The sequence below is a fragment of the Mustela nivalis genome (assembly GCF_964662115.1).
Source record: "Mustela nivalis genome assembly, chromosome: 5".
Taxonomy (NCBI): Eukaryota; Metazoa; Chordata; class Mammalia; order Carnivora; family Mustelidae; genus Mustela; species Mustela nivalis.
This window is the reverse complement of record NC_139024.1, coordinates 64,149,533-64,171,692: the sequence shown is the minus strand read 5'-3', so window position 1 is coordinate 64,171,692 and position 22,160 is coordinate 64,149,533. Positions and strand designations below refer to the sequence as shown.

At 42.2% G+C, this 22,160-nt stretch overlaps 1 protein-coding gene across 1 annotated transcript in view; it reads right to left on the bottom strand.

Moving 5' to 3' along the window:
- MAP3K5 (mitogen-activated protein kinase kinase kinase 5) overlaps nucleotides 1-17,942 on the bottom strand; it is a 198,182-nt gene extending 180,240 nt beyond the window's left edge. Inside the window, exon 1 of the mRNA XM_082731758.1 lies at nucleotides 16,506-17,942. Within this exon, the coding sequence (XP_082587884.1) occupies nucleotides 16,506-16,923 (418 nt within the window). The 5' untranslated portion in view covers nucleotides 16,924-17,942. The remainder of the gene's footprint in view (nucleotides 1-16,505) is intronic.
- Nucleotides 17,943-22,160: the final 4,218 nt, after the last annotated feature.

Below are 22,160 nucleotides of genomic sequence, written 5' to 3'. Positions count from 1 at the left end.
TTTTTTTATTTGAATATAGTTGACACACATTGTTACATTAGTTTCAGGTGCAGAACATGGTGAATCAACTTTTCTCCAAGTTATGCTATGCTCCCCACAAATGTTGCTACCATCTGTCACCATACAACCCTAATTCCTAATATATACACAATTTCTGATTATTTGAAAGGAATCTAGAGCAGCTTTGGGGTTTTGAAAACTGAGAGCCATGTAATGAGATGTTCAAGGCGAGGAGACCAGTTTCTCTAGGGAAACGAGTTGGAGGTACTTGTGTGATGGCAGGTGTGTAATCAGATGGCTAAGCCTACAGCTTTGCAGGGAGTAGGGAGTAGGGCCTGGGCTAAAAATACAAACTCAGGAGACATCTGACACCAGAAGAGGGTATTTCTGTTCATTCCACATGAACAAAGGAAAGAAACCTAGTTGGCTGGTTGCTAGAAAACCATACGGTTAACCCATGTACCCTAATCTTTTTATTAATATATTTACCCTTATTATTACTATGATCAAAAAAGATTCTGTACTATCTCACAACTCAATATTTAAAAATAGGTTTTCTCTGGAAATGCTCTTTTGGAAAATTCAAGTTTCACTCCAAGAACTGATTTTCAAGATATGTTATTGGAGGTTTGGCTAAGTAATAGTCTCCTATTATAAAAAAAGGGGGTGGGGAGACCTCTGTCCTCAAAGTCATCCTTGAATATACAAAAGTCTTCTAGGCCACTATGTCCCTTCCCTCTCCCATTTTGGTTAAGTGTGGCACTTCAGATTCCCTCTGAAAGGGGGGAGGGGGTGTCATCAGGAATATCAGCTCCTCTGTGTGCAGGACATATAAAAGATAAGGACCAAGGGAGGTGGTTCCAAACGAAGCCAGTAAAACAACAGTAACTACTCAGATAATCTGATTTTTTTGAGGAGGAGGAGGGAGCTTCTTTGGACAGACAATAAGTACAAATGGAAGCACACATACGGTAGTGAGAGTAACTTCAGAACACAAGGTTTGTTCTAGTGACCTACTCAGAGCAGTCCTCCTCTAGGGAGAGGTTTGGAACCCAAGGTGAGGAAAGCCTAAAAAGGAACCAAGAGGTTTTTTTCTTTGTTTGTTTGTTTGTTTTTACAAGTGTTTTCACTGGAAGTTTACAAAGTGAGATGGCACTCAGCAAAAACGTCTCCTTTAAAAAAGGAATCATTTGAACTCCTAAGTGGCCAGTGTTATAAGCAATGAAGTGTTTCAAGTGGCTGACAAAACTATAAAAGCATTGTTGGTCGCAGTTCTTATTTTTTAGTTTCAAAAGCCCAAGCAATCCGGCCCCTGGGGACAGACGAATGAGACACTTCCCTAGCCTGACCTAGCCACTGGCTTAGGGAACACCTGTACTTCCTGAACAAGTCCTACACTTCTGTAAACGGAGTTCAACCAGTGAAGAACCCCTCATGCAAGTGCTATCGCTGTGATTTCAAACTGGTCTAAGTCACAGAATAAGGAAAAGCTAATTCCAACTAGGAAGAAAACAAGGACCTTTACAAAAAGGCAATGCTCCGAAAGTTCTTTCTGGAACAAAGGGGTTTGGAATTTGTATTCCATGTTCCCACAGAAGCGATAATACCTGAGAACACAAAGGCTTCCTCATGGCAGCCTATCCCTGAGGCACAGATACGTACAGCAGGACCGGGCCAGGTGACTTCTGGGAGCAGGACTGCCTTCTCTTTCCACTTTTCTGACCAACGCATTTCTTCAAATAGTACTCTTCATTATGTGCCTCCTGCGCATAACAGCAGACGCTATCCTGACAGCTGCTAGCTCCTGCTTTCTTGAAACTACTCTGCCAAAAGTCATCAGGGGCCTTCTAACCACCTCAGTTATTTCTCTGAAACAGTTTGCTTTACTGACCTGAAGGCCTTCTTTAGGCCACCTTCAGGGAGCTCACTCTCCTTTTCTCTCTCTCTCTCTCAGAACTCTACCCAATCTGTTGCCCAACCTCCTGACCATTTCTCTTTTTTACTAGTCGATGCTTCTGCCCATCTTTAATGCTGGTGGGTTTTTTTGTTCCATAATAGGCTCTCTTTTTTATTCTACCTCTTTCTTAAGGGAAGGCTCACTTAGTCCTGTAATTTAAAATGCCTGGCACATAATAAGTGGTTTCACGTTACCCTTCAGACCTGATTCAAATGTCACCTCTTGTCCAAAGCTTTAGCCCACCTCTTCCACACTCCCTTCCTCCCAGAGAAGAATCTGTCATCTGTGCTCTCCAAGCACATCGTATAAACCTCCAGTATCACAATCAGCACAACCTACTCTATGGTTATAGGCGGGTCTCCTGTACTAGACTGTGAGCTCCCCAAGGGAAGGGTTGATATCATTGAATTCTATTCTATAGCAGCATTCAGTGTGATCAAGAACACATCTACAGGTCAAGCACAGACACACAGACCTAGGGGACTGTGAGCTCCCCAAGGGAAGGGTTGATATCATTGAATTCTATTCTATAGCAGCATTCAGTGTGATCAAGAACACATCTACAGGTCAAGCACAGACACACAGACCTAGGGGATGTCAAGAGCTATAAAAGGTGATCCCTGCCATTTAGGAGCTTAACTCACACTTAAGTAGGAAAGACAGACAGCAAAACCAATTAGTAAACACTGGAGGGGAAAGTGCAATATTCCTTAGTTCAACCCGTCAATATGTATTAAGTGCCTATTACGTGCCAAGTACGGTATAAGGTACTAGAGATACAGGATAAACAAGACAGACAAGGAAAAGAGATGTGGAATTACATTTTAACAATCCCCTAAATATCCTGGAACTGCTTCTACGACATCAGACCTTTCAAATGAAGGATTTCTTATTATCCTACAACACTGGACTTGACTTTTTCAGTTGTTCCATCTTAGTTATTTCACATAGGATGCAAGATTTATGGAGTAATACCCTTTTTTTAATATCGCCCAAAGAACCAAATATGCATTGAATACTGCATCTGAAAGCAAATTGAGGTTTATTTAATACCTTTTAAGAGATTATTTTAGGAGAGCATAGGTGCTATTGACACATATGCAATAAAAAATTATGCAGATCTTAAAGGAAGAATAACAAATAAAAGGGTAATAGTTCCATGATTATTCTTAGCTTAAATGAATAAGAATGTTAAGCTTATTAAACTCATCAATAACCAAGCAATATACTGGATGAAGGAATTTCCCTGGTAACTGGAAATCAGGTATACATTTTGGCCTTAAATTTGAGCAATACTTCCTTCTATTGCTAAAGGCTAAAGTCTTGAAAAGGTAAATCTTATAGACTCGCCATAAAGTCATCAGAAGCTTCTAAGCCAGTCCAGATTTTAAATTGAGCTTCCAGCATTTAGATCAGGTAACTGAAAACTGAAAGCAGATTAGGGCCTTGGATTCTCCAATCATAGCCTTTTTCTCCTTTAATGCGCTCAGAAAATCTTCTCAAATTAAGTGTGGCTTATCCTCTGGCATAGCCGTCTGTTTGGGTAACATGTTCTTACTCCCCTGAGAAATAAACTAAGGAGAACAAACAAACAAATAAAAAAAGTGAAATTTGAAGATAGAAAAATAATGGTTGCCTCATATATCTGCCTCATATATCTTCCTCTGCAAAGCTATTCCAATATACCTAATTATATTTTTTAGAGGAAAGCCCATGTCTATTACATAGCAGTGATCTTGGGAAAAATCAAGGCATGACAACATAAATATCACAGCACAATTTTGCTTCAAAATTCCCAGTGTCACAACACAGAGGCAACCACTCTCTTGCTTCTGGTACCACTTGAGAATGGCATCTGGCCCTTCTTGGCCTTCTCCAAAAATGCATCGAAATATGTCATGCACATGAGTTATAAGACTGGATAATCAAAAGATTATCCATCAAAAAGAATTTTTTTTAAGATTTTTATTTATTTATTTGAGAGAGAGACAGTGAGAGAGAGCATGAGCGAGGAGAAGGTCAGAGGGAGAAGCAGACTCCCCATGGAGCTGGGAGCCTGATGTGGGACTCGATCCTGGGACTCTGGGATCATGACCTGGGCCAAAGGCAGTCGTCCAACCAACTGAGCCACCCAGGCATCCCTACCAAAAAGAATTTTCACTACACAGTCAACGAGATGAAACCTGCTTCTTTACTAATATCTGACTAAATGCAGAGTCCTGATTTCCATGCAGCTTTGGAAAGTGTGAGGCTGTGCTTTCCCATTGCTTGCTTACATCTCACCAAACAGTGAAAACATGGGTCAATGCTGGAGGCAAACCAGGTACATAGAGCAATATCTTTATCTTAGTTCTAAGTGTGTAAGAGATTTGGCTGAAGTAGAAAAGTGCCACTGTTAGGACACAAGGTTTTACCTTTTCAAATATTTCATAAATGGCACAATGAGCCAGAGGTAATGATCATTATAAATGTAGTCATAAAACCCACGAAGGTTACTTAAGCTCAGTCACCTACAAATTCTTATTGGGAGTTGTCTGCATTTTTCTTCCCTTAATGTTGCCTTCAACAAGAGTCAAGAGCAGAAGGATCCTGCCTGAACTTTAAAACTTCCCATAAACCCATTTCCTAGCCCTGTCCTTAATAAACCCTGATGAATATTTATATGTTATCAGTTTTTAAATGCTCCTGCAATTTGTCTTCTTAACTAATGTATCTTTGCATCTAACTCATTTCTTACACAGAATCCTAAAAAGTGAACATTGTCAATATACTATGTTTATGGTAAGTATGAGTTTTTGTCACTTTAGTGTGACACAAACTAATCAAAATTAACACTTAGCACTGTGCCACTCATTTGAAAACATGTTAAGTGGACTAGTAAACACTAACAAAATATTCCTGGAAATTAAATGTTAAGTTAAAAGCATAAATGAATGCAAAGATTTTGCAATGCTGACAACCCTTAATTTCAGACTTTAGAAACAATGCAGATTTCCTGGTTGACATTCTAATAAACACAGCAGTATCAGTCCTCAGGTAACCCACTCATATGTCATATTCAACGATTAAATGAATTTTTTACACTACTGATTTTATAAAGGAGAAGAAGAGCCTAACATTTTGTTAAAAGTCTAAGCTAGCATTTCCTTTCCAATTTTATTTCAGATTTAACAAACTGCCAAGTATACTTTAAGCACATAAAATACTGGCAGCACTAAGTTGCTTGGCAAGGAAGGCCAAGCCAACTATTCTTATAACTCCTGTGTAAGCTACCACATTGTTCTCTGATTTCACTGGGTCAGGCCAATCAACTTGTACCCCAATCATGCTTTCCAACTAATAATAAGTGCATACATATACATAAAGAATTAAAGCTAGACTCCCTACCTCTACTGATTGTCTACAAACTTTTCTTAATTCTGATTGTATATAAACAGTAAGCACTTGGCCAGTTTATCTGGGAAACTGTCCAGAAGTTCCCTTTGAAGAACTAAAATCCTACTGTCCAGTCCTGAATAGCTAAATTTTCACTCAATCAACGAAAGCTAGATTCCCAAGACCCAATTCTTAAAAATCTAGGAACTCTTGTCTTGGTAGAACTAACATATATCAACTGTATGAATGTGACTCGCAAATAATTAGAGATGTTATGTAAAGTATTAATTCAAAAATATTTAGAACTTCTAAAGGTAGCCCAGATTTCAAACTTAGTCATTCATATGTATATTAGAATTATGTTTTGGGGGTATTTCAGTTATGTAGAACAGCCTATATTTTTTTCACAGAATGAAGAGACAATTACAAGGAAAATTAAAATACAGATCAAATTCTATGACTAGAAAAACAGCATGTAAGAAAAAAGTCTCTCAGTCTCAGGCGATAAGTCTACTTGCTTCCATAAAAGTGTAAAAAAATTCTTTTACTTAAAGAATTCTAATATTCCCTTGTAATTCAAATTAATGAGATTTTATCAATAGCTACAAAAGATCTTAAAGTTGTTTAATAAAATCTGGGAATTTACTTAAATAATTTTCAGTATGATACTAATTTCATATAAAAATAAAGTAGGGAGTCTAATTCAGTTTACAACTGTGTAAGATTTTTATTTTCAATGCATTCCCACACATATTATAGTAGTAATAAACATTGTTCTCCTGTGTAGTGTTCAATGAAATCACCCACATTATAAAGTCTTCAAAAAGGTTCCCTTGGATTTTTCACTTATTTGCTACTTAGAGCACTGCTGTGCATCTGGTGGCCTCCCAATAATTATTTATTTCATTGTCGAACTCAGTGGGTAAGCTGTAAGATCATAGAAGGCAGAGATTGTACTTTTTTAACCTAATTTTGTGTAGACCTTAGAAAGAAATCTTGTAGATTTTAAGTAGTCGACAAATGATTACTGATGAGAAGACTATAATTATGGGATTAATAATAATTTAAATGTTTTCAAATAGTTTGTTTCGGAGGGACAGGAGAGCATAGTTATAAATGAACAAACTCTGGAATCAATCTTGGGTTCAAAACTTGGTTCTGCCCCTCAGTGGTATGTGACATGGGGAAAATTGATAATCCTTGCAGGGTCTCAACTTCTCCATATATAAAACTGATCCCCATATGCTATTTGCCTCATTAGGCTGGTATAGAGATTGGAAATGATCAGGAATGTAGCGACTGGCACAGCACTCAGGGCATGGTAAGGCATGAGGCCCATTTGGGTATGACACCTTAAATTACAGAACAGAGTAAGAAATTTGGCATGTGGAATTTTACAGCCATTTGCCAGTCCTCTAAAATATTGCAAGGACTTTCTGTCCTCCAAAAACTAAACCTACTTGGAGCAGCCTGGATTACTGAAGTTCCCATGAGTAATGATGATGATTTCCTAATAGAAGAAGGAAACCAGATTTGTAGACACTGCAGGCATCATGCGGGTATATTTCTGACGGTTCTGGCCACAGGGTTTGGACTACTTATCACATCCCAAACTTAGGTGACTGATACTTTAATATCCAATTTTTACGTGTTTCCTGACTTGAAACAACTATGATCAGGAGCCCTGGCTTAAACAGGGGGATTCTGGGACCTTCTCAGGGCACGCACTGCTTCAGAGGGCAGAGCAGCTCAGAAAAGAAAACAGAGGCCCCTCTAAATCAAGAGTACCTGAGGAAACCATGGGCATACAGCCTGCTGAGAATGACCAGCCTTCTGTGAAGAGAAGTTGTCGAAGACTTGGAAATGGGTAAAAGAGAATACTGGGTATCATTTCAGTGGAGGGCTGGCTTTGGGCAGTGCATTCCTCTGGGAACTACCTGAGTTTTTTAAAGGATGTGCCCCTGATTTGTCCTGCTAGCCATGAGTCCATTTCACAAGGCTATTGGGATAAACATTAAGTTGTGAAGAACCAACAATAATGCAAATAATTCTTGTCTCCAGCAACACAAGTGATTATTGTTCAGTAGAGATACAACTCATTTCCATTCCATAATGAAGATCACTCCAACATTTACACTCACAGATTTGCCTTAAGGAACATTAGTCAGTTTCATATCTACCAGCAAATTCATTTCTGCATTCCTGCCCGTATGTGTAGATAATATCTGCTCTTCAAATTTTCCTTTAACTGATTCTAGTATCTTACTGGTTTTCTTATTAAATAATGAGTTAATTAAATATTGGACATATATTTGCAGAAAGCCATGATTTTGGATTTTTGGAAAATTATAATTTAGCACTTCTGGTAAAGGAAGCATTTTTCCCAGAAAGGGAAACTGAGGTGGCACAAAGGGACTTTTAGTTTTGTCCAGACCAATTAATTTCTCTAAAAGGGATGGAGAAGTGAAACAAATGTCAAAATGTTCAACAGCTACTGTATCTAGGTAGTGAATGAATGAGTGTCATAAAATGACTGAACTGTTTCATTGCTTCATTTTTAGAAGTAACTTTTTTTTTACTATTACACATTTATTGTAAAAGATACAAATGAAAAGCCAGATAACAAGGTACAGAGGATTTTTAGAAAGAACTAGCTGGGCGGGAAGAAAAGGGAGTACAGGTAGCTCCTCCTACTTCTTCCTCAGCATCACTTTTTCCCATGAAAACAAACACATGTAATAATTCCATTCCCCTGCAGATGCACACCTACTTCCGTTCCATGATTCTTCAGCGCATCCATCAGAGTAAGAGGCACATTAAGGGCAAATGATAAATGCTCATGGAATTAAATTACTGAGAATATCTACTCTAACATTAGAGGAAAGTGACTCAGGCACAGGAAGGCGAATTTCTCAGGGACCTGAGGAAAGAAACAGTCCCCAGGAATACGTTGTAAACCCAGCTCTTGTGTTCCTTCTAGAGAAAGGCTTGTTTTGGTTTACACTTGGCAAGTCCCTCTGATGAACCATGTCCAGAAAATAGCCTACCACTTACCTGGAGGAAGCCCAGTGGATGGTCCCAGCCTTCTGATGGGTTATTTTTACCAGATTATTAATAAGAAGTCACTGAAATTTGGGACGCCTGGGTGGCTCAGTGGGCTAAGCCACTGCCTTTGGCTCAGGTCATGATCCCAGGGTCCTGGGATCGAGTCCCGCATGGGCTCCTTGCTCGGCAGAAAGCCTGCTTCTCTCTCTGCCTCTGCCTGCCTCCCTTCCTGCCTGTGTGCTCTCTCTCTCTCTCTCTTCTTCTCTCTGACAAGTAAATAAATAAAATATTAAAAAAAAAAAGAAGTCACTGAAATTTGTGAGCAAGAAGAGTCCAGGAGTTACGTCTTACTCCCATGCCTCTTCTTCATAATAATCCTACCACCATGGACCAAGAGGTTAGCACAGATCCTTTTCAAGAGCAAATGTGCTTGGAAATGCCCTTCACTGTAGGAACCGCCCCGATTTGGAAGTCAGAAGACCCGACTTTGACTCCTACTCCACCATGTGATTTGTTCTAACCAAATGACACACCTTCTCCAAGGAAGCATTTCCTCAACTGCAAAATCCAGGTACTTACTTGGACACATTGATTTATTCTATAGAGCTGATAAGATGATCAAAAGAGGATGACATTTCACAGGACAACATATGTTTATATTATCATTCTGATCTAGCCAAATAAAATCACCTGCACCCCAACATAGCCAAACTATGAAGTGGAAAATATGAAGTTATGAACGCATGGGCCCTGTGTGTTAGGAATCACAGTGCTTGTGCTGGCTGCCTGGGTTAAAAGTTGATAGCTGTCACAATCAACATATTAGAAAAATTAAATGTGACATGAAGAGGTACTTGACACCCAATAGTCTCCATTGACTCCTTCTCCTGGGATGATTTTTTTCATAAGAAATAGGGGTAACCAAGATTTTTTTAAGGAGAATGAATTCTTTGGCTTAGGCAAATAATTGGTTTGACATGACTTAGAGTCAATGAACACATGGCTTGAAGTTCACGGACATTCCCTAGGGTAGTCCTTCCCCATGTTTCTTAAGAGTTCTTACAAGCCACTAAAAGTGGTAGAGAATACTGATGTAATTGGTCACAACCATTTTAAGAGACTTGCAATACAAAGGAATATAACTTCCTTCCTGTTTGAATCATTTACCAAAGGCAACTGCTCTCCCCATTGTTGATTACCTACTATAATAGAAAATATTTGCTTGTAATGGAATGTTTACTGTTCCTTTTGCAACCTGTGGCATTTAAGTTACACAGATCTCCTCGGCTGGGATTTCAGTAGGAGATGCTGTTAACATTTAAATGTTCTCTCCTCCTTTCTATCTCCCCTAAGAAAATTACCAAGACATAGCCTGGTTTATGAGTCTCTGAGTTTTTGTTTTCTTTTGGGGGGGAACACTATAAAATAAAACAAGATATAAGTACTCACTTTTTAAAATTTTTGGATTAGGTAAGACCTTAAAAATCAGCCTTCTCTCATACCCTTCCTCCTTTTCCAATGATCTGGCACAGATTTGGATTAGTTTCTTTAAACAATATCTCCAGCCAGAGAGAAAAGCTAATATATTAAAGCAGCTAAGGAAACCAATGTATTAGAATCACCAGTGGATTTTTAAAAATTTTTATAATTTTGTTTTGCTTTCCTTCTTTTGTTTTATATGCCACCATAAAGTTGGCTAATTTAATTTGGCTCCCTGAAAATAATGGTATCTTTCTTAACTATAGTCAGTGTCCCCATTTACCTATATTCAAACTATGGGAGGGTGAGGCTGTTTTTAAGAGCTTCTCAAGGCTGTGGGTTCTGGGTTTCTCCCTGCAATCCAGAGTGGTGGGTTCCTACAACACTGCCCACACCGCTCATTTACCACATTCTCAACTTTCATCTTGCCCCACACAGAGGAGGGTGGTATTTTAGAAGACCTCTAGGGGCAATGACGTGGAAGGCAGAAACAGTTGGTGCCTATTGGTGGAGATCTGTGTATTCATTGGGTTTTGCACTTGTCAATCCCCCATTGCTCCACAAAGAAGCTGTGAACCAATTTTATCCTGCAATCAGAAAGAGGAACTGAACAGGCCTCTAACAAGGCCTCTGAAACAGGAAGCAGGGGACAGTCCCTGTAGCCACCAGAGGGGAACTGAGCTGTAGCAGAAAACTCCCAGAAGGCTGGCACCAACCAAGGCCATGGGTGAGCCAAGGCCACAACTGTGCACTTATAATTAGGCTTCACCAGGAGGTGGAACCCACTCCAACTACCAACTGATGGATGTCTCAAGCTGACCAGAGGTGACCAAGTTGAGGAAAGAAATCAGGATCCTGAGAATCTGGAAAGCAGGGGCAGTCATGACGATCTGTAGTTGACGATTTGGGGTAAGAAGTGGGTGCTCTAAGAACAAACGCATTTGTATGCTTTGGAATTTTCTTTTTAGTTTTACTATTTTTCAAGTTTCTAATAAAGCTCTTTTTGGAACATTATAATTTTTCTTCGATTGGCCAGTTATCCAAAAACGACAACAACAACAAAAACAAAAAACAAAACCCAAGAGGAAGCCAAGCCCAATGCTCTGTGTTCACAGCGGTAAGTGGCAATTGCCCCCAACGGTGTGCCAGCAAAAAGTTAAAACCCGGGAGAATAACCATGTGTGGGACACCACTGGGATGTTTTTAAATACCATCCTTACCAGAGTTTTCTGTGTAAGTTTGTCTCTGTTTACTCTTTGGATAATTTTGTTAAGGAAGCAGCGATGAAAGATATGATGGGACTACAAGATGGTTTACATCAGAGGTTCTCAACACACTGCTTCACTGCTCTGTTGATTGGTGACATAAGGTTTCACTCAACCTTTAGTAAAATGGGGGATAAAAGAGTAATACCGAGTCTTCTTGTACATTTACTGCATGTGAAGACCGACTCTTTAAGCTTATGTCTTCCCTAACTGAATGTAAAAATGGCTTTTCTTTTCTTTTCTTTTCTTTATTTGAGAGAGACAGAGGGAGATAGCAAGAAAGAGCATAAGCGGGGAGGAAAGGGAGAAGTAGGATCCCTGTGAGCAGGGAGTCCAACGTGGGGCTTGAACCCAGGACCCTGAGATCATGACCCAAGCTGAAGGCAGACGCTCAATTGACTGAGCTACCTAGGCACCCGAAATGGCTTTTCTTTTTAAGAGCTCATGGCAGTAGATGGCTGGTTGTTGAGTTCTCTCTTTCTTCTATTCAGTAGGCTTACTTGGAAAAATGAAAGGTTGACAAACCTATGTCAATCTTCCAATTGTTTTTTTAACTTGTTCATAGGAACCACTATTTAAGAAATACAGACTTCACCCTCTCCCTCAAAGTATATGAGACTATATATATATATATACACAAAAGCCTCCCTGGATTTAAAGGTAGAAAAATGAAGAAATGGGCTGAAGACTTTCAAGAACATGTCAGTCTGAGATAGACAGGAGACAAAGGTTGCGTTTGTTTTGCTTTTTATCAATTAAGATTGGAAGTCCCAAGGAGCTATGCTGGGAGCCAGTGGAACAAAAGAAAGTTTAGATGCCATCAGAAAGTTCAGAAAACTCTCCAGTGACAAGGCCTACATGGGTGACTTTCATTCCAAGCCCAAATCAAGCAGGAAGATAATAGAGATAAGAGGATAAAAGCTAAATTCTTACCATTTCAACCAGCGTGTGTTTCCTTCCTATTACCCACTGTTGCTACAGAGGGAAAGGCTGAGGACTAGGCTGCAATCTGCAAGGAGCCTGGTGAGGAGAAAGACCCTGGTGCATGTAATGGCTGGGTAGGGGGTGGGGGGGGAGCAGACAGCCCATCTAATCTTGTGCCCACTGAGGACGAAGAGTGGCCTTGAGCAGAGCGATGTCCCTGGCTCTTACATCAACAGGAAGTGGAGGGCCATAAATAGAAAGTCAAGAGGGGAAGAAGCTGAAAGAGGTGAAAGCATGAATGGATCCCCAGCTGGCACCGCTTCCTCCAGGTCCAGTCACCAAGCACCGAGCACTGAACATCATCAAGTACTGAGCACTGGGCATCACCATGTACCAGCACTGAGCACCACCAAGCATCCTTCTTCTCCCCTGCCCAGCCTCCCTCCTCCCCATGCAGCCTTTCCTATCCTTCCTGTGTCCCTTACCTTACCACATCACCTCCTGTCATCCTCATCCCCCCAAAGTGATGCTGAGGTAACATCTGGCCCAATATTATCAGAAACTGGATGAAAGCAGAAGTTATAGATTCGAACATAAGGAGAGCTGTGTTCAAAGCCCCAGTTTTTGGTCTTGGAAACACAACTTTCCTGAATGTTTAAAAGTGGTGAGTGGGCCCTGTACTTCAAGTACCCAGAGTTAACAAGGCTTCTCACAGGCTAGTCTCAGATTCACACCATCATCTATAATACTGCTTCTGAAGAAAAGTATGCTTTTGAAGAAAAGAAAACAAAAGAAAAGAAAAGGACCACATGGACCCAAGGCTACTACCTTAAAGTCATTTCACCTGAATGAATGAATATAATCACTTTATGGTTCAGTTTCCTTATAAGCAAAGTGGGGGGGCAATAAAGTCTACTCTAGCTAGACATCACAGAACTGATATTCATTAAAAAAGATCTGTGTTGTTTTTTTTTTTAAAGATGCTACAGTTGGATCTGTCTGCCTGAATAGAATAGCTCTGTATCACTAACATCTATTATCACTGATATCTCTGCTTTTATAGAAATCTCCTGCCTACCATGCAGGGGGCTGGGAAGGCACATTGTTAGCTTGCCATTTGCCATCTCAGAGTGACAGTCTTACACACGTAAACACGATGAATTTTCACAAAAGCTTTGATAGAACATTAGTTTCCCCTCAGAACAGAAATGAAAGAGAGAATGACAAGTGTAGTCGAAGAACAAACTAGATTACAGTTAAACAATAATCAAATAGGGAAACCTTGAACTGCAGTCTGTTCTTTAGAAAGGCTCCAGGATATATAGGGGAAGCTTTTAAAAATGGAACCAATGAACAAGTCCTTGTCCACTCCATAAACCGAGCTATTTCAAGTAGTCCTTGCTCACCTGTCTACCCCGGTTCAGCTGTCACCTCTGAACCTGCCCTACTCCCAGTCTGATTCTAGAATTTGTTTCCTGGGAATGCAGGCATTCTGTGTGGACCTTCACAGAGGCTGCACCACACAACCAGGCTTTGTACGTGCCCTACCCACTAACCCTGAACTGCTTGAGGGGCCAAGAACATGAAATAAAAAAGCACCTCATTCACCTCTGGGGATGGAAATAATTCATTTTGTATTCATGTAATTTCAAAGTACAGAATTTGTGAGCTGGAGAAAATTTCACAAACCAATTATTCCAAGCTTTCCCTCTTTCCTGAGATTTTTTTAAAATGACTTGCTCCAAATTAGACAAGAACCAAAAACCAGAATGCAGACCATGACACTCTTGCTCTGATGCTCTGTCCCAGGATACCATGCTGCCCTCCCTTTGCAAATGCACAGAATTAAATGAGGGAGGCTTAGAAATTAACTCCATTTCCCCCTCCACTTCGGCTCCTGGTCAAGTTTATAGGCCTTTAGAGGAGATGAAGGATTTTGCTCACAATGACGTGGTTCAGAGCAGAGCCAGGATGGAAACTCAGATCTAACTTGCAGGACAATGTTCTTCCCAGTATATCACAGTGATTTCAACTTTCCCGTGGAGGGAGTGAAAGTAGAACAAAAGATAGCATGGCCCAGGGGCCAAAAATCTCACAGGGCCAGTTTTATGTCCCTTGCAAATAGTCTTGTACATTTTTAAATGGTAGAAAAATATTCGGAAGAATTTGAAATGCAAATTTCAGTGCCCATTAATAAAGTTTTACTGGAATACAGCCACAGTCACTTGTTTAGGGACTGTTGTGACTGCTGTCGCAACAACCACAGAGCTGATGAGCTGTGAGAGGGATCTCCTGCAAAGTCTAAAATATTTACCATCTGGCCCTTCCCAGAAAAATCCATCCCTGGTGGAGGAGGAGCAAGCGCTCTCTCAGAAATCAGAAAAAAAAGTTATACTACCATCAAACTCAGCAACCCTTGGTGGGGAAAAACAGAGGATTTCGACAAAACCGATACCCTCTTCACTCAGTCACACCTTCATGTTGAATGACAAGGCTCCAAGTTCACATCGCACGCACAAGCAGCGGTTAAACTGGGGCCTTCCCCGAGTTGAATGAGGCAGCAGATAGGACAGAGCTGGCTGAGAAACGCAGGTCTTCCCAGAGTGTCCTCCCCACTCTTCCACATTGCACCTCCATGGCTCCCGAGGTACCTGCCAGTTCTCCATCACATGACTCCAAGATAGAGAGCTTCCCTCAACTCAGAATAAATCAACCCAGCTGAATGCAGGCGGCAGGGGCAAAGATGACCTTTTAGGGTCAGCCACCTGAAGATAAACCCTGTACTGACCAGTTGCTACCAAAAGTCCAGGTCAGTTATGGAGCCCTTGGTTTTCTCATCTAAAAATAGTTAAGCACTTCCTCCACGGGCTTGTTTTGGGGGTTAAAGATACCGTTCAAATGTCAGTTGCCTGTCTTCTTCCTCTCTCCCTTTCCCAGAGATAGTTATTTGGAGAATAAACAGTAAGTGAGCCTTGTTAGGAAACTTTCTTTCAAATTAGCTTAGAGTTTAAGACGTTTTTTACAGAGTCCTATAAAAGATATGGAATCTATCAGAGCAATAAAAATAGGCTCAGTATTTGCTTGGGTGTTTTCCTTACATATCTTTCAGTCCTTTGAAGCTTCTTCCAAATCACAATCCAAAAATAAGAGCACTATAATTTTTAGAAAAGTTACGTTTATGCAATTTTTATAGCAAGCCACACAAAAAACTAGGCTACATCATACTCATGTTCAGTTACGAAGACCGAGACTGTAAAAAATACCAGCACCAGAAAGCCCTAGTTTATTTAGTCTGGCTTCCTTAACATGAAGTTCTTCTTGGTCTTAAAATATTCAGCTTTGGCTGAATTCCAAAGCTGACATAAGCCTACTTCAGGTGTTTTGAAGAGAATGAAGAAAATCAGAACTGAAAGCAAGACTGGAATATAAAACCTTTTATGTGATCACAAATGCAAGAACCTAATTGTCTAAAACCACCATTAAATCAAAATTTCCACCCACACTTACAAAAATATGTATATATTCTCATATTTGGTTGTACAGGATACCAAATGTTAATTTCAATAGCATGTTACTATTCCTGACATTGGCGAACAGAGAGCTAATTGCATCAGTCACTGGAACTGCAATGACACTTTCTGGAATCTGTGATAGGATGAAAAGATACATTTTTTATGGATTATGCTAGCAATCACTTTAAATAGCCAAACCAATCTTAGTTATTAAAATAGCCAGTAGCATTTTAAATAATGCTAAATTATGTACTTTCCAGCCCATGATGGTATACAGGGCAATAAAAAACAGACCCTGGTTCTCCTACCAAAATCCTTACAAAGATACCACCTAAGTCTAGTGCAAGCGACAAGGTTATTGCTTTCAGAAGTAATTAGGTGGAAGTTCAAAACGGTAAGACTGGGACATCCAAGCCACTAAACATGTTCAAGTAAGATCACGACATAGCATGCAAATTCATATAGATCTACTCCGCGAGGGACCGGCTGCGTGATTCTGGTACTCCCAAAACTATGAAAAAATGAGAGCGTCATCTAACACAGTCACAGGTATATATAGAAGGAAAATATGCGCCAAACCTAACAGAAGAGAAACCAAGACACCAAATGGACAAAGGCTGATTGGGGCACTATCTCACAGTGCTCATCTGAAAAGTTCTTTATGAGGACCACACAGACCCATGGCTCCAGCGCGGGCCGGTGGGTGTGGGTGAGTCAGTCGGTCTAGCACAAATACACATAGGATCTTGCACCAGCACCCACTCTTTCCCAGGAGCAGCGAGCGCCAGGAGCAGTCACGCAGCGCCGCTCGCTGCCCCTAAGGTGGGGGCAAGAAGTAAAGAAGTAGGAAGCACGCTTGCTGCCTAGAAAAACATCTGCCCCCCCTGCGGCGTCCAGGGAAAACGTGGCCCCTGACCGTGGAGGATGGGGAAGGGGTTGCACACGCACCTGCATTGTAAAAACGGTCCAGCACGGTGGTTTCTCCAAAGTCCAGTTTACCAAAATGCAGGGTCTCCAGGGTGGCGCCCACCGTCTCACACGCCTCCCGCAGGCTCTGCAGGGCCTCGCTCTCGGCCACCACCAGCTGCCCCTGGCTCGCTTCGTTGATAACATATGCCACCGTGGTCCGTCGGCCGCCTCCGCTACTAGAGTTGCCCCGGCACCGGGTGGCGCTGCTCCCAGAGGTGGCGGCGGGACAACCGGTGCCAGGGGCGGCGGCAGTCTCTACGTTCCAGAAGCTGCCCGGCGGCGGTAGCTGGCTCTCTTCGTCCTCGGCTGCCACCGCCGCTCCTCCCCTCCGGCAGCTTCCACCCTCGGCGAAGGGTGGCACCGAGAAAGTGATGCCCTCGCCCGCTTCGGCGCTCATCTCTCCGGGTCGGGCTGCGGCGACGTCCCCAGCCCAGCCGCACCGTCTGGCCAGCCACAGCTCCGGGCTGCTCCGCGCGCGCCGGGCTAAGCAGCTGCCATCGCGCGTCGCGCCCTCTGCGCCGCGCCGCCGCCTCCTGTCAGGCGCCCTCTCCCCCGAAGGGACGCCGCTGCCCGGCGGCGGCTCACCCCTCCTCTGCGCCTCCGTGGCCGCGCCGCTTGTCCGAGGCAGGGTGTAGAGTACAAGGGGTGGGGACGCCAGGTTGCGCGGGAAGGGACAGCGCTTCCTTCTCTTGGCCCGCAGACAAGTCGCCTCGCAAACGTGCGCCGCCGTGCAGCTCAAGGGCGCCGCGCTCGGGGTGCGGTGCGCCCTGACCACCGGAGCACGGCCCCGGAGTCTTCCGTGCCGGGCGCTGGGAGGGGACGGGGAGGGTGCCCGCTGGGTTGGCAGCTACCTGGCCAGCACCTCTCGGGCGGGCAGGCTCCCCGGGCTGCGTCCCGGAACAGCAGCAGCCGAAAGGACCCGCCTCCCTCCTCGGCGGCAGCTCCCCTTCATCTGCTCTATTTCCTCCTCCTCCTCCTCTCCTGGCCTCGTTTCTCGCCAGAGCGCGCCGCGGCGGCTTAGTGCCAGCGCCGGCCTCGCCGCTGCAGTCTCGCCGCTCCTCGCAGCTGCTCGCTCGGTGGGCCACTGGCTTCGGCCGCCCACTCGTCGCGGCCACGAGAGTCAGGGCCCGCCCCGGAGGAGGGCCCTCCTGGGAAGCTCCAGCCGGGACGAAACCGACGGCGCCGCGGCTCCGGGACGTCGGCTGGGCCCCGAACAAGGCGCCGGGCCGGGGTTCTCCGCCGTCAGCCACCGGGCTCCACCTAAGAAGACTCGGAGTCAGCCAAAGCCCGGAGCGCAAACGACGGCGGCTTGGCGAAAAAAAAAAAGAATGAAAGAAAAAAAGTCTCTTCTGAGAACGCTCTGGGCTTTGGGAGCTTTTGCTGCGGTCCCTGTGGCCAGGGCGCCCCCCTCCGTCGCCTTCTGGGCTAGCCTTGCGCGCAGTCTGATACGGAACAGCGCGGAGGCGCTGCGGCTGAGCGGGGACGCAAGCGTTGCGCAAAGCCAAAGGACTTCCACTAGCGCGCCGCAGCTGGGGACCGAAATGAACCACGATCGATTCCCGACCGCGGCGTTCGGGAAGTGGCTGGCGTCATTTATCAGGGCGGCCTCTGCTACTTTCCATTTAGAAAATTCCAGTGGCTATGTTAGCATTAATGAGTAATTGATTGGTTGCAACTTCTGAATGACTTCGCATTCTCACTTAGGTTCTTATAAAGTACCCCTCCCCACGCTCAATATGCTTTCTGGACACAGAATAAAGGGTCTATACCCCACTCCGCAAAGCATCATCCACCGGATGAAAGGAGGAAATTAAGAGACATTGGATTCTTTCAAAATGCACTACGTTGGGGGAGGGGGGGATACCTGGATTGCTTAAGAGCGATAAAAAGGAAGAGATCTACTTCTTTGGGGAGCAAAAACATGTGTAAGTTCTCACAGAACTTCTTCAACATGCTCTAATTGGGAAAACCGGTGAAAATTGCAGCGAAGTAAGGTAACGGCTTTGGACTTCCTATTTCAGAGATGGGAACCGAGATTAATGAATTCTGTAAATAAAATAGAATAACGCAAATTATTAATGCGAATTCAAGTTTGGAAGAAGAGGAAGGATAAAACAGTTGAATAGTAGAGTTAAAAGAAGGAAGGAAATAATAGTGAGAAAAACACCTAGTAGCTACACAACCATATCCTCAACGAAGCAAGTGACATTAGCTTTTTCTAAAGGCGTGTAAAATGATAGAAGTAAATTTATCATAAGGAAATTATGTCAGCTGGGATCTATATGCTCTCTGTCTGCTTTACGATTTGATCTCATTAGGAAAGTAGATATTTAGTGAATCAGCTATCACACTGGAGTGAAATCTTGACAGGCTCCTAATAGATACACACTATTATTTCCAACAACTTGTCAAACCTCCAAACTCTTGTGGCAGTCCATAAGCCTCTGCCCCCATCCTGGCCCCAAACAATACATTCTGGAAATTCATTAGGACCAGGTGTGGAAAACTAAAATGCCTAAACTCTCAAATTGCATTTTTCTACACAAATAAGATATGAGATTATATATAAAACTATTTTCTTTTTTTTTTAAGATTTTATTTATTTATTTGTGAGAGAGAGAGAGTGAGAGCGAGCACAGGCAGACAGAGTGGAAGGCAGAGTCAGAGGGAGAAGCAGGCTCCCTGCGGAGCAAGGAGCCGGATATGGGACTCGATCCCAGGATGCTGGGATCATGACCTGAGCTGAAGGCAGCTGCTTAACCAACTGAGCCACCCAGGCGTCCCTAAAACTATTTTCTAAAACCTATAACTTTTTAGATCATTTCAACTTTGACCCCTTCCAGATCTTTTCAGAGCCATTTTTTCAAACACACAATTTTTATTTTTGTTTTACTTTGTTTGCTTTGTTTCACTTTGAATTGAGATAGTAACTTTAAAGATCACCCCAACCCCCAGTGCAATATGATGGATTCTAGATGGTGCTAAGGCTTTCTTACTACCTGAATGGCTGGTTTAGCTAATGAAACTTAAATGCCATGTATTAGATTGAACCATGTGAAATTTCCATTTTTACAGCTGATCAACACTCACATACACCTAAATTCAGATGGCTCAACTCAGATGTGGGGGCCTCTGTGGAGGCAGAGAGGACAGGTGGAGTACTGAGACCCAGCCTGTCTTAGCTTGCCAAACCTGGCTTAGTGTGTCCTAGAGGAATGAAAGCCTTTTTCTAATTGACCTGCTTAGAAGTTATGCCTTTGCAATTTGTCTGTAAAGAACGAGCAATTTTTCTAATCCAAAAGGACATCTAATATGGTAGTGGTCAACAGGGAAAAATCATTGCCTATCTTGGGGCATTGTTTGTTCTTGAAAAGGTAATTTTAAGCCTGAAATGGACAAGGATCTCCTGCTTTTGCTTTAGGTGACAAGTTTGCCTTTCTCTGTCTCCTCAGATAAGATAAATGGGAATACAATATATTCTTAATTCCAAAAAGTATTTAAGGCTACAGATAAAACAACATAATGTTTTATATGTGGTAATGTAAATATCATTCAAATTATCAGAAATCAATAAGGAAACCAGTAAAGAAGTATCAAGTGCCTGGGATGAATTAATAGTTTAATTATTGCTAAATTTAGTTCCATGTATTTTGGCTGCCAAAATAAAAAGAAAATACATAAGAGTACATATATTCATACAAAGAGTCAAGTCTTGTCCTGGCATGAAATTCTATAAAGACTTTATTATAGAATCTGATATAGAGTACATTAAGCAATACATTAGAATTGAATGTGGATTTGTAAAATATTATGTTTTTCAAGTTTATATTTAAAATTTTTAGACACTAAGAACATAATATTGAATATTAATTCAATGAAAGCATTTCAGAGGAATCTAAATAATATAAATCAGATGCAATACATTCTGGTTATATTACCTTAATAAATGCAGGGAATTGAGGGTATTATGTAATTCACTGTAAGCTCATAACTTAGTATTCTGCATGGAGGAAAGAAGGAACCCAAGGAAATAGGTAACATACTGCTTAGATCCTATCATAAACAGCAGGCTTCCCTAGAAGCCTTTGACAAGAATTAAATCACAGTCACTGAATAATAGCAGCATAATATCATGAAGACTATGACCTCTTTCCACTTTTAAAAGGCATGGCAGCAAAACTGAAGTGTACTGGTCAGAATCATATTCTCACTCAGAGTCTGGTCCTCTTCCACTCAGAGACAGGTCTTGGGACACCTTTGAGAACACCTACAGATAGAGTAAAGAATTTTCCTAATAAAGAGCTAGAGAAATACAAGGGAGAGATTTCTGCTTCTGATTATGACAGATTAGGTCTTTCCTTCTCCCTGAATAAGCCTAAGAATGCTAGACAAAATTTGAAATTTAAAATAAAGGCATTGAGGGGTGCCTGGGTGGCTCAGTGGATTAAAGCCTCTGCCTTTGGCTCAGGTCATGATCTTAGGGTCTTGGGATCGAGCCCCGCATCGGGCTCTCCATTCAGCGCTCTCTCTCTCTCTCTCTCTCTCTCTCTGCCTGCCTCTATGCCTACTGTCTAATGAATAAAATCTTTTAAAAAAAAAGATATATATTTTTTAAAAATCTCTGTCAAATGAATAAAATCTTAAAAAAAAAAAAAAGGCATTGAGGCACTAATGAGATAATGAGGAACTAGCTGACCAGATTTTGGAAGAGAGGCCAGGGATCTGGAGGGTGTTTTCACAGTTGGAGCTGCTTTGGGCCTGGCAGTTTCTGAGAGTCTGAATTACACAGCTGAAAGGCTGAGCTACATTTTTGATAACACCTGGAAGGACAAAAGTGAGGAAGATATAATCAAAAAGTAGGAGTGAAATAAAAGTGAAATGACCCTTAACATGGATAGTGCCCTTTCTCCAGGTATCTGAGTAACCCAGAAAAAAATTCTCAAACCCTGAAATAGGCTTAAGGTAATTCCAGACCTTCAACAAACAAAAGTTATTCTACAGGAAGATAACATGATCCTGGACCATGGATTATTTCTACAAATATAAGACGTGTGCATGTAGTCAAATATTTGAATGCCTGGTATAATGGTAGAGGAGGAAAAGAATATGAACCAAATCCTGACTTTGCTATCTGTTCCTGAGTCTCTCTTCTAGATCCCTCTCCATTCATATCCCCCTAGTCTCTGCTTTGGGAGGCTAATCTGTATGAATTAAATCAATGGGCTTCCTTGCTTTCTTTTTATCAGTCAGGGTTGATCAATGGCCAGGTAGGGGATGTGAGGGAGGAAGGGGATTGGGACTTTATGAGTCATCTCAGGCTAACTTTGTTCCTCAACAGGAAGTCGCTGCTTTTCTCAAGGGGCAGATCCTACAGGATCCACTTTCCTACAGGGCCTTAAAACTGTCCCTCACCTTGTCCTCTGGTACGTAGAAATGATTCTGAAGACTTCAGCCCCAAATTTCAGCACAATCCTTTGAAACTTCCTTTATACTCTTCCACACCTTTGTTAATTAGTCTTTTTGCAAATAAATCCACCTCAAATTATCTTGTTTCCTATTGACTCTGATAACTACTAATGAGCTTTTAGAAATTGGAAAACTAATTTAACCTCTTTGGGTCTGTTTCCTCACCCA